The sequence below is a fragment of the Lactuca saligna genome, chromosome 4, assembly GCF_052625555.1.
Source record: "Lactuca saligna cultivar CGN05327 chromosome 4, ASM5262555v1, whole genome shotgun sequence".
NCBI classification, from domain to species: domain Eukaryota; kingdom Viridiplantae; phylum Streptophyta; class Magnoliopsida; order Asterales; family Asteraceae; genus Lactuca; species Lactuca saligna.
Window position 1 is genome coordinate 11110198 of NC_136420.1, and position 12892 is coordinate 11123089.

Sequence of the window (12892 nt, forward strand, 5' to 3'; positions counted from 1 at the left end):
TGAAAAGGAGTTGGAACACTTATAGTCCACTGTTTTACAGAAATTTACAGTTTTGGCCCTCCAAAACAGAAAAATTCGCATAATGGGCCTTATTGGGCCGAAAGTTACATTTTTAACCCATTAAGCTTAAAATTTATGTTTTTAGTCCCCTAAATGAGTATATTTCCAGAAATTTATTTATGAAAACTGTTTTGGCACACTTCATCCATCAGAATCTGTGACATGTCGATTTGGGCCCTTATTTTTGCATTTTTCACATTTTAGGCCCAAAATTTGTGTTTTTAACCCAAAGAAATTATTGCTAAACTACTTAGCCAATTTTTCTTGAAGCACTTTGTGTTTAGAAATATATTTGAAGTTAAAATCATGTAGCACAAGTTATATCTCGGTTTTGATGAGTTTTGAGGCTAGATCCAACATAAAAACACATAAAAGCATACATATAAGCATGGAAATCATACAAGGCATACAAACACATATAGATCTACACTTTCACTTGTATTCCCCCCCCCCCCCCCACAAAACTCATAAAAACAGAAAATAGGGGGTATGAAGCTCACCTTGGGGTGTTGATTCGGTTTTGCAAGGAAAATGGAAGGAAAAATGAAGTGTTTTTGGCCTTGGCTCCCTTTGATGAAGATCTCGAATTTTGAGATGGTTCTAGGGTGCAAGATCACGATTTTTGCATAGATTAGGAAAGGATTTTGATAACAAAAGAATTTAAACCATAGATCTATGCATAATCTTACCTTAGATGATGATTTACTTGCAAAATCCTCTTGGAAAGTCCCTAATTTTCGAGATTTTTGGAGAGGGGAGGAAGGAGAGTTCTTGAGTGTTCTAGAGAGAATTTGAGATATTTTTGGTGTGTGTGAGAGGGGATTCGGCCGAGAGTGGGAAGAGAGAAGAGAGGAAGTGATATTTGAAGTGATACATGCATGGAGGTATGTGATATGTGCCTAGAAATCCATTAGATAATAGTGAGGTGTCACTCACTAGTCAACATGCTTCCTTTCCTCTTGGGCTCATGCATTGGGCCGAGAATGGGGAGAGAAGAAGGAAAAATTGGGCTCTTTGCCCCTAAGCCCAACATTAGAGGTAGTTTAGGGTATTTATTGGCCTTATAAAATAAAATTGTGATTTTTATGCTTTATTAAGCTAGGTTAGGTTAAATTATGGATCAAAACTTGTGTTTTATTTCATTCTAGGTTCTACCTAGCCCAAAATATTGCAATAAACGAATGTGGGTCCAATTAGAACCCAATTAGGATCCTAAACCCATGATAGTCCAATTTGGAAATTCATTGGTCCATTTGGATCCAATAAGGAAGTCCTAGTCCTAAATGGACTTAACAAGAACTTCTAGGGTCTCCAATTGTTTGATGACTACTTATAGTACTTGTATCTTGTATTTGATTGAAGTTTTTGATTCACATGTACTTGAATGCATAGATTACATGGCTCAAAATTTATAGTTGTGACAGCTTCATCTAGTGATTGAATGGTAATAAATTGTTCATATATTTGTTTTTGGTGGTGTTGTTTTGGATTAGGTGTGGTTAAAGCTTTTGGGACCAATTTCTAACTCCATTTCTTGAAGAAAGGTAAGTTCATTTGCTAATTTGACTTTTAATTTGAATATATGTGAATTTGTTGTATATATGCCAATGTATGTATATTTGATGTATATGTGGTATATGAGTATTTGGTAAAAATGATATGTATTTGTTATAAGTAGAATGTTATTGTGTGTATATGAATGTATGTATGTTTGTTGTAAATGTGGTATATGATTGTGAAACTTTTGTATTTGGTATAAATAGGATGTTATTATCTATATGTGAAATTATGTGTATTTGGTTTAAGTAGGATGTTATTTTGTGTGTATGTGTATGTATTTGTATTTGGTATATATGTGGTATATGTATGTAAAAGTATGTGAATTTCATCCTCTTATGTATTATGTAAAAGTATGTGGTTTTGGTATAAGTAGGATGCTATAATTGAAAAAAAAAATATTGTTATAATTTGAAAAAAAAATTATAAAATTGTTTAAAAACTTATATACAAAAACTAGAAAGTTTCTAGTTTTTACCCAAGCTAACTCCAAATTAATTAACCAATAAGTTATATAGTTAACTTATAATCTTCAAATTAATTTATAAGGTTATATTTCTATAACCAATAATAATCGGTTACCATAAAAATAGGTTAAAAGATGCTATAATTGAAAAAAAAAAATATTGGTATAATTGGAAAAAAAACACAAAAAAAATTAAAAAATTGTTTAAAAACTTATATATATATATATATATATATATATATATATATATATATATTAATCTCGACGGTAAAAAAGAACAACACAACAACATAATATGTTTGTAAAAGTATGTGAATTTCATGTTCTTATGTATTATGTAAAATTATGTGGTTTTCTTATAAGTAGGATGCTATAATTGAAAAGAAAATAAAAATTAATTATTGTTATAATTGGAAGAAAAAAAAACACAAAAAAATATATATAAAAATGTTTAAAAACTTATATATAAAAACTAGAAAGTTTCTAGTTTTTACCCAAGTTAACTCCAAATTAATTAACCAATAAGTTATATAGTTAACTTATAATCTTCAAATTAATTCATAAGATTATATTTATATAACTAATAATAATCGGTTACCATAAAAATAGGTTAAAGGATGCTATAATTGAAAAAAATATATATATATTGTTATAATTGTAAAAAAAAAAAAAAAAAACACAAAAAAAAAATAATAAAATTGTTCAAAAACTTATATATATTTTAATCTCGACGATAAAAAAGAAGAACACAGCAACATAATGTGTATTATAAAATTGTTTAAAAACTTACAAGTAATTTTAATTAAAATTAATTAAAAAATGCATAAATAAATAAAATTTAATTTATTTTTTTTAATTTTTTATTATTTAATTTTTGTATTATTTTAGATGTAAAAAAATGTGGATTGGAAAAAAAAAAACAATGCTAATTCAGTATACTAAACTCTAAACCCAAAATTATGTTTCAGCAACATCATGTCTATTGATAAAAGCTGGACTACTAATCCATATCGAAACCATCCCGAGTTCCAAGCGGGACTCAAAGCTTTTATCGAGAAGTCCAAGTCACACCTTGATAGTAATGGTAAAATCAGATGTCCGTGTGAAAAATGTGATAACCGTTACTTCAAGTACCCGACTGCAGTTGAACGCCATATATTTATAAATAGTTTCAGTATGGCATACAAAATTTGGATTTATCATGGTGAATCTTTTATTCCTCCAGTCGTCTTGCCAAGTAACGAAATGGCCGATTTAATCGACAATGTGATGTGGGAGTCGAGAGAAAATGATAGCAACCTCGATGAAGGAACCTCGAATACAAGGGGTAGCGGTGTGGATGATGATTTTGCACAGTTGTTGGAAGAAATGGAAACTCAATTGTATACTGGTTACATCTTTTCTTCCCTTGAGTTTCTAGAAAAGTTAATGCATATCAAGGTGAACAACAAATGGACTAATAGTTCATTTGATCAACTCCTTGAGCTCTTGCAATTAGCATTTCCCAAAGGCAACAAGGTTCCCCTTTCACATTATCTAGCCAAAAATAAACTAAAGTTTATTGGCTTGGGGTATGAGTCGATACATGTGTGCAAAAATGATTGTTGTCTCTTTTGGAAAGAACACAATTCATTGCAAGTTTGTCCTGTTTGTAAAGAGAGTCGATGGATCGATAAAAACACCAAGGGTAAGAAAGTACCCCATAAGGTGTTACGGTACTTTCCTGTGACCCCTAGACTACGACGTTTATATTGTTCGAGGCACACTGTCAAAAATATGATTTGGAATAGTACCAGACGTTTAGAAGATGGTGTGATGATTCATCCTGTTGATGGGGAACATTGGAAAGATTTTGATAAAAAATACCCCGACTTCTCGAGTGAACCCCGTAACGTACGCCTAGGTCTTTCAGTTGACGGTTTCAATCCATTTGGAAACATGTGTAATCCACATAGCACATGGACGGTCATACTCACCACATACAATCTACCACCTTGGCTTTGTATGAAAGAGTCATCATTCATGTTGACTTTGTTGATTCCAGGCCCGAAAGCTCCAATTAAGGATATGGATGTTTTCCTTAGACCGCTGGTTGAAGAGCTTAAAAATTTGTGGAACTCAGGCGTACGTATTAAAGATGCAGCGACAAACACATTCTTCACGATGACAGCTATGTTGTTGTGGACAATAAACGATTGGCCAGCTCGTAGTAGTCTATCAAGTTGGAGTGGGCAAGGGTATAGAGCATGTGCTACTTGCAATGAAGACACTCCTTCTTACCGTGCAACAAACAAAGTTGTATATATCGGTCATCATCGTTTCCTAGATGCTACTGATCCTTTAAGAAAGAGGTTAGACTTTAACGGGATGGAAGAGACAAGACCCGCTCTGAGACACTTTAGTAATGATGACATACAAGAGAAACTAGGTCGTCTACTAACTCGTAAACCGGGTAAACATCCTGAGCATGGAGGCAGGGAACCAAAGCGGCAAGATTACGAGTTGAATTGGTCAAAACGAAGCATTTCCTTCGAACTCGAGTATTGGTCTTCTCATGCATGTCCAGAAAAATATGGACGAGAGTTTGTTAGGTACTCTCTTAATGAACGATAAAAGCAAAGACACATCAAATGCACGAGAGGACTTGAGAATTCTAAACATTCGGAGAAATGAATGGTTGCAAAAAAAATGGTGACAAGTTTCATAGACCCCAGGCAAGATACTCTTTCACGAAATCTAGTCGACAACTCTTTTGTCAATTTATAAAAGAGGTTAAACAGCCGAATGGGTTTGGTTCTAACATCAGTAAGAAAGTGAACGATACCAATACTAACATTATTGGGTTGAAATCGCATGACCACCACATTCTTATGCAATGTTTGATACCGATTGGAGTAAGAGGGTTGTTAGACAAAGATACTTATACACCTATTGTAGACCTTTGTATGTTTTTCAAGCAACTTTGTTCTAGAACATTGAAGGTGGAGGATATGAGGAAAGCAAAAGTAGACATTATTGCAATCTTGTGCAAGTTAGAATTGATTTATCCTCCAACGTTTTTTGACATTATGGTTCATTTACTTTTGCATTTACCTGATGAAGCAATTGTTGGAGGCCCGGTTTGTATGAGATGGATGTTTCCCTTCGAGAGGTATATGAAAAAACTAGAAAAATATGTCAGAAACAAGGCGAAGCCAGAAGGTTCTATAGTTGAGGGTTATGTTGCTGAAGAAGCTTTATCATTTTGTTCGATGTATCTTCGAGATGTAAAGAATCGTCCGGAAAGAAATGTAGATGTTGTCATTGAAAAAACAAAGTTTTGGATGTTTGAGTCTAAATGTCGACCGACCAGCACAACTCAAATCAAAACTCTTAATTTAACGGAAATGCATAACATGGAATGGTTTGTATTGAATAGCTGTGAAGAAGTCAGACAATATATCAAGTAATTAGTCTTATCTCCAACTTTCATTCTTAATTTTTTATTTTATCTTTTTAAATCTATATCTTTTGGTCATCAACATAGGAAATTGAAATCTGAGCATCCCTAAAGTGATGAAAAGAGAGAATTTCATAATTGCTTTCGTGAAAAGGTAATATAAATTAATAAACGAATTTGTTTCATTGATCTAACGAATACATAATACATATTAATTTTAAATTGTTAGGTTCATCAAATGAAAATAGAAAAATCTCCAGAATTCCACAAAGAGTTGTCGGCTCTTGCAATGGGCCCGCAAATGAATGCCTATTCTTACACCGCATGTATAGTCAATGATGTTAGGTTTATGGTACTTAGTTGTGACACACAACGTACAACACAAAACTCTGGGGTTTTAGCGGTGGGTGAGAAAGGCGAGAAATATTATGACCAGTTAGAAGAGATTATAGAGTTGAGGTATACACATGATTATTCAACTGTACTATTTCGTTGCAAGTGGTTTGATACTCGAACAGGAGTTATTTCTAGTGATAGTTTCACTAGTATCGATACACGACGCGAAGCATACAAAGATGATCAACTCATATATGCTTCACAAGCCAAACAAGTGTTCCACATCAGAGAGCCAAACAATAACCATCGGTGTGTTGTCGAGCATGTTAATCATCGAAGTATTTGGGATCTACCATCGAACGATGACATTATTCAAAATGTTGACAATGTCTCACACGAAAATGTAGATGATGTCGATGTACTTCAAAATATCTCTTCATGTGACGCTCCACTTTTTATCGATTTCAACATTTACTTTCAAAACATTCCTAGAGTCAGTGTTGATGTAGAAAGTGCATCTGAAGTTCCTCCGCCAACTGGTAGAGTCAATGATGTTTCTAATTGCGAGACTGATTACAATGACACTGATTCTGATTATGATACCGAAGAATACACTGAAAGATATGAGGAAGATTTTGATTAGAATAGTTCTTATGTAATGTGTATTTGTAATATGTGTTTGTAATATGAACTTTATTTGGATTTCTAGTTTATTCCTATCTAAATGTTTATTTCTATGTAATGTGTATCTGTAATAAAAATTGTATTTGTATATCTTATAATTTTTTAGGAAATGATGAGAGTGTGGCTTTTGTTTATGTTTACCATGGCTGCTGTCATGGGTCGTGGACATGGGGGAGACGGAGCTGAGGACCCACCTTTCCCAGGTTGTAGAGGTCCCGGCCAGCACGAGCAAGACGGTAAGTCTTATCATGAATTTTTATTTACTATTTTTGTTCAATTATCATAAATTAAATATCATTTCTAATAATTTTTAATTACATTTGTAGTTGAGGAACGTGCCCGAAGGAAAGTTCGAGGAAAAGCTAAAAATATAAAGCTTGAAAATGCAATCTTACAAAACCAGGGGAAACCAATTGGCATTCAATATGATAGGGATATCACATTTAATCCCGTAGGAGAGGCGGGAGACATGTTTTCCCTAGAAGTTGGAAAAACAATGTGGCAGATGGTCCCTTTTGACAAATGGAGTTGGAAAAGAGTTTCCCCTGAGATAAAAGACACTGTATTACAACATTTAGCGGTAATTATTTATTTAAATATATTTTATAGGGTTAACTGTAAATTGTTTTTTACTTGGTTAACTTTTTTTTTGTAGACAAAGTTTGATCTCAATCAAATGTACCAGAATGCACAAGCTAATCTATTGACAGAGAGTTTTCAAGCAGCCTTGTTAAAAGGTTATCGAGAGCATAAAGTCGACGCAAAAGAATATTTCAAGATGGTCGGAGGGTATGAAGATATCCCGAGAGCATTGGCTAATCCTCCGGATGGTATGCTTGTTGATAACTGGGCGAAGACAGTTGAGTATTTTCAAACCGACGAACACATAATTGCTTCAAAAAGAAACAAAAAAATCCGTGAAAAGCAAACAAATGTGAATCGTGGGGGTTCGAGCTCGTATACAGTACTTGCTATAAGAAGGTATCGTACGATACATGTAATTATTTATTTAAAATATAATCTAACTTTTAAAGTTAAACAGAACCTTAAGAGAGTGGAAACATTTCGCAAAGCTCATACCGATAAGAATGGTGTATTTGTTACTGCTGAATCGGAACAACAATATGTAAGTATTTAATTATAATTTTATCATATATTTAAATGTTTATTTATACTTAATTGTTAAACACTTTTAGGAGTTACAGAATCGGTTAGTTGAAGAGCTTTTAGAACAAACTAAAGGTGAAAGTGAGTTAACACCCGCTCAAGAAAGAGCTACATTCGAGAAAGTATTAGGAGAGCGACGTGGCCACATTAGAGGCATTGGCCGCAAACCTTCTGGTCTCCCGACGATTCCACATCCTTCGCAACCATCACAACCACCATCACAGGTAAAATAGCAATCTACTTTAGCATCGTAAAATGCATGTTGATTTGGTTTTGTGGTGATTATTTGCTAAAAAGGTTGGTAATTGAGTTTTTGTCCCAAGTGGAAGAAATAGCATTGTACTTTGGTTTTCTATCTTTGTTTAAAAATAGCAATCTACTTTAGCATTGTAAAATGCATGTTGATTTGGTAGTTTTGGTTTTGTGGTGATTATTTGCTAAAAAGTTTGGTAATTTGGTTTTTGTCCCAAGTGCAAGAAATAGCAATGTACTTTGGTTTTCTATCTTAGTTTAAAAATAGCAATGTATTTTGATAGTTTTTGTTTATGTTTGATGATCTAACTTATAAGTTTTTATATATTGTTATTAATTATGTAGTTGAAAAATCTTCGTGCAATGCTCGTCGACCCGACATGTAGGGATGAGCTTTATTTGTTTTTTCAATCCCAAAATAATCAAGGAAACGATGGGAAGGACGATGATGGTATGTAAGGATGGGTTTTATTTGCATATGTTATCACGTTTTGCTACTTGGTAGATTGTAAAAAATTTGTTGTTTTGCTACTCGGATATTATTACTTTTGATATTTAATTGTATTTAGATGTTTGTTTGTAATTTGCATTGACACTATTATGTTTGATATTTAATAGGGTGTTTGTTGTGTAATTAGCGTCGATACTATTGGTTTTGATATTTAATCGAATATTGTTATTACCGGAGACACTTTTACCGGCGACATTATCACCGGCAACTAAAATCATTAATTAAAAAAAAAATAAAAAATTGAAAAAAAAAATTACCGGCGACACTTTTACCGGCGACAGAAGTCATTACCGGCGACTAGCTTATTACCGGCGACAATACTCATTAGCGGCGACAGAGTCAATAGCAGCGACTTTTATCATTAGCGGCGACAAACTAATCAATAGCGACGAAGCAGTAGCAGGGACTCGGCGATGCATCGCCGCTATTAGTATTACCGACGACTTTTGGGACTTTTACCGACGATTTTTGTCGCCGGTAATGACCTTTTTCCTTGTAGTGCAATTCGTGGCTTAAAAAATTTAATACGACTTTAATAAATTCATAGGTAAATTTTTATAAACCATTCCCAATTACGTGGTGCATTCCTTTCGTTTTTATATACTTTTGCTTTTTTTCTTTTAGTTTATTTTTGGTGTTTTTTTACACTTTTGTTCCTTTTGATTATCGGTGTTATTTTTATCAGACAATTCATATGTTCTTTGTTTTATCTGTATTATTCTTGTGTTATTTTTTTGTTTGGATTATTGTTATATTATTTTTTTCGTTCAGACTATTTATATGTTATTTTTCATTTTAATATGTGTGTTACCGTGTTTTTGTGATTTCAATGCCTATTATATATATATATATATATATATATATATATATATATATATATATATATATATATATAGATTTTGTGTTCCTTTAGGAACAATAAATTAATCTTATTGGACCAATTTTTTTTCTTCTTCTGATATTTATCGGTTCTTTTCGTCTTATCACCCTTTGAATTATACATCACCCTTTTTTTATCACCCCACCACCCCTTACTTTTAAGGTTTGTCAATTTTAGTCTATGAGCTGCTTTAGCCGGTCAGTACGTTTCAGCTTCAACCGCTTCACTGACATTGTAAGCCAATTAGATTAGGATTTGTGTCATTTCTCTAGCTACCGACTACTTCATCTAATATCTTCCCAATCGTTCTAATTTTTTCATCGCACTCTTCTCTCAACCAATCATCGGTTACACCACTGTCGGTTTTCAATCCGGACTCCAACCACCTCTTTTCTCTTGTCCACTATAGCCAGAGGGAAGGATCGATCGTGATGGTTTTGCTGGCGGATTCCCTGTTTCCATTCCCGACTCCCTCTTCTCGCCTCTTTGTTAACCACCGCTTTTGGCGGAACTCCGTCACCTCACTACCGCCAACAATCTTAGGTGTTGAGCTTGAAGACTTCATGGTGGGTTTTCGTTCTTGGCGGTGACGGTTCCATCAAAGCTACTTGTACTCTAAATCAGATGGCCTATCCTTTTTAGTTTCCCGACATTAATCTATCGTTCATGTCTCTTTGAAGACATGGAAACCCCAATATTGGTAGGATTGCTCATGCTAAGAAAAATCGAAGCGTGTGACTGGATTAATGGATAGTAGGCTACTCAATTTCATTACAGGTGATGTGAAATTCATTACAGTTTAATAGAACAGGTCTCCAATTACACATGAAAATTAACTATACCCTACCCAGTTGATATTGTGTTTTGAAGTTGAGTTTCATAATGTATCCTAACTTCTTAATGAAATGCTAGAACCAGATTGTCCTTTACTATATATTTTTCCGCGCTTACTATAGGTAAAGAATATAAATATTGTTTATGTTTGTCCAAATATGCTTTTCATTATAAATTGAAACTTTTTGTGATATTTTTGATAGCCTATTCAGGGGTTTATGGAAGTTGATGATGACTACATTCAAGATGATCAACCTCTGCGGTTTAAGCATTCAAGGTCCTTATTTTGATTTTGCACTTGATCTAATCGTAGATGTAGAATCTTCTAATGGTAAGTTGTATCATTTTTTCTAAATCTTGGTGTAACATTCCAAAAATACAGGCCAAAATTTTCACTTTTAAATACGTCATTATAAAACTAACAATGTAATAAAACATTTGTAATGTCATGTCATGTCAAAACCAAAGTAGAAATAATTAAACATGTTATCATAAAACAATATCAGAGTGTAATCCCAAAGATCTCATGTGTGGAAAACCATTGTGTGATGCGCTGCGATCAAGCCGGATCCTTTCCATTAGACACGAAGTACCTGAAACCAAAACTAAAAACCGTAAGCACGAAGCTTAGTGAGTTCCCCCATCATACCACATACCATACAATCATATCACATACATACTGCCAGGCATTTTTGGGGTGCCCGGACCTACCCGGTACGACCATTCTGGGGTGCCGACCTACCCATGCGGCCATTCTGGGGTGCCGTCCTTCCCGTGTCAAGCCATTCTGGGGCGCTGACCTACCCATGTCGAGCCATTCTGGGGAGCTGACTACCCTTCGGTCCTAACAACCGAACCTCGGGGACTATTTCACCCCCTACTACTATTATCACATATAACATAACATAAACATATTATCATACATATCTGGGGTGCCTAAGCTACCCTTTGGTCCTAACAACCGAACTCGGGGACTGGTTCCCTCCTACTACCTCTATCACATATAACATAACAAGCTAGCATGCAAACATATCATCACATATTGTCAGACGTACCTGGGTGTCTGACTACCCTTCAGTCCTAACAACCGAAGTCTATTACTATCACATACGACATATCATGCTAGCATATAACATATCAGGTAGTAGCAAACCTAAATGATATCACAAAGACAATCATCTATCATACATCTCCTACTCGTGGGCCGGCATTGTGGCCTTAGACCCACCGCTACTGGAAGACAACTCACCTCACACTGCTGAAGTCCCGAAGACACAATCCCACACTTGCTGAAGTCCAGCAGACTCGACCCTAGCTGCTGGCTGACAGATTCCCGAACTGTTAACACCAAAATAACACCCAATTAATAATTGGGTGCCAATACATAACCATAAGTACATTCTTTGGGTAATTACTACATTACCCCTAGCTTGGCTTATTCAAGCCCTAGGCCCAAAGTCAATTAGGAATCAAAGCCCAACACATGGCCCAATTTTCCAAATTGGGCCTAGGCCTATACATGGTCTTATTCTAAGGCCCAACATCATATAATCATTAAGGCCCAAACTATGGCCCAATTATATACCCAAGTGAAATTAGGGTTTCACATAAAATTATGATTATGGTTAAGTTTCCTACTTAACCCAGTAAGGACATAATCCTTTAAGGACTTAATCCATTAAGTCCAATATCGCTTAGATTAATCTTGCCAATGTTTATTATTTAATATTTCCAATTATTAAATAATTTCCGTGTGTCCTGACTAATTCCCCACATTAGGGTTTTATTGGCATTAGGGTTTTTCCAACACAAATACTAGCCTATTACTAATTTGTTGGGCTTTTAGGTCAATTAAGATTTATTGATCCTATTAGGCCCACTAAAATATCATTAAGCCCATTAGAGTTTTCAGTAAGCCCATTAGGCTTTTATTATTAGTCCATACAGCCTTGCCCCTTCATGTAACAATCATTTTAGCCCAATAAGCCCAAATTCGTTACTCACACTTTTATGGAGCCGACTAAGTCAAACCTAGTTTCAAAAGAGAAAAGAGATTCAAACAGCCGCATACCTCCTAATATCGACGTTCACCAAGAGCTTCTTCATCTCGTAATCGGCATCCTCCTTCCGCTCCGACGATATCAGCTTCTCTAGCGACATCGAATCTTCCTCCGATGCCTTCTTACTTGAGACGTTATCCTCTCCAGCAACATTGAAATAATCTGAGCACCCTATCTGATGTGGGGGGGTCTTTAGATGCGTATCTCAAAAACGTGAACGATCAATGGAAATTGCCCTGCTCCAATGCTTCTTCTAACTGCTCTGACTTGAATTTGTTAGCTTGGTAACAGGCCAGAAATGGCGGTTGCATCCCTTCTAAACAAATTGATGATAACCCATCTGAACAAGTCAGACACGATGGCCTTGATCCAGGAAGCAACACCCCTCTAGGAGCCCTTAGTTGCTATCTAATATCCTCTCGCTCTCTCTCTCTCTCTCTCTTTCTCTCTCCTTCTCTCTCTCTCTGGTTGCTTCCGACGAGATCTGAGGTTGACGATGAAACACAGTGATGGCAGCTTCACCCTCAATCTCAATGATTCATTGTGTGGCGCATCCTCCAAACCCTAGTCCCGCTACAATAGTATGTATAAGAAATCGTGGTCGAACATCTAATTGCCTTCCAGGAGACGTGCTTCTCGCACAATA

The 12892-nt window shown here is 35.1% G+C and overlaps 1 protein-coding gene and 1 long non-coding RNA gene across 2 annotated transcripts; one reads left to right on the forward strand and one right to left on the reverse strand.

Moving 5' to 3' along the window:
• The first annotated feature begins 3058 nt into the window (after positions 1-3058).
• On the forward strand, positions 3059-4696 carry LOC145039277 (uncharacterized). The gene has a single exon (XM_078987349.1). It carries the CDS (start codon positions 3059-3061, stop codon positions 4694-4696), a length of 1638 nt encoding a protein of 545 aa, XP_078843475.1.
• Positions 4697-10598: 5902 nt separating this feature from the next.
• LOC145038297 (uncharacterized) lies at positions 10599-12892 on the reverse strand. Its single transcript, XR_013679298.1, has 3 exons — positions 12258-12892; positions 11436-11524; positions 10599-10779 (listed from the first exon to the last, which is right to left on the reverse strand). It is a non-coding gene; the product is annotated as an uncharacterized LOC145038297 (long non-coding RNA).

Excerpts from the sequence above, each read along its gene's own strand:
- LOC145039277 (XM_078987349.1), top strand. The coding sequence starts at position 3,059 with ATGTCTATTGATAAAAGCTGGACTACTAATCCATATCGAAACCATCCC.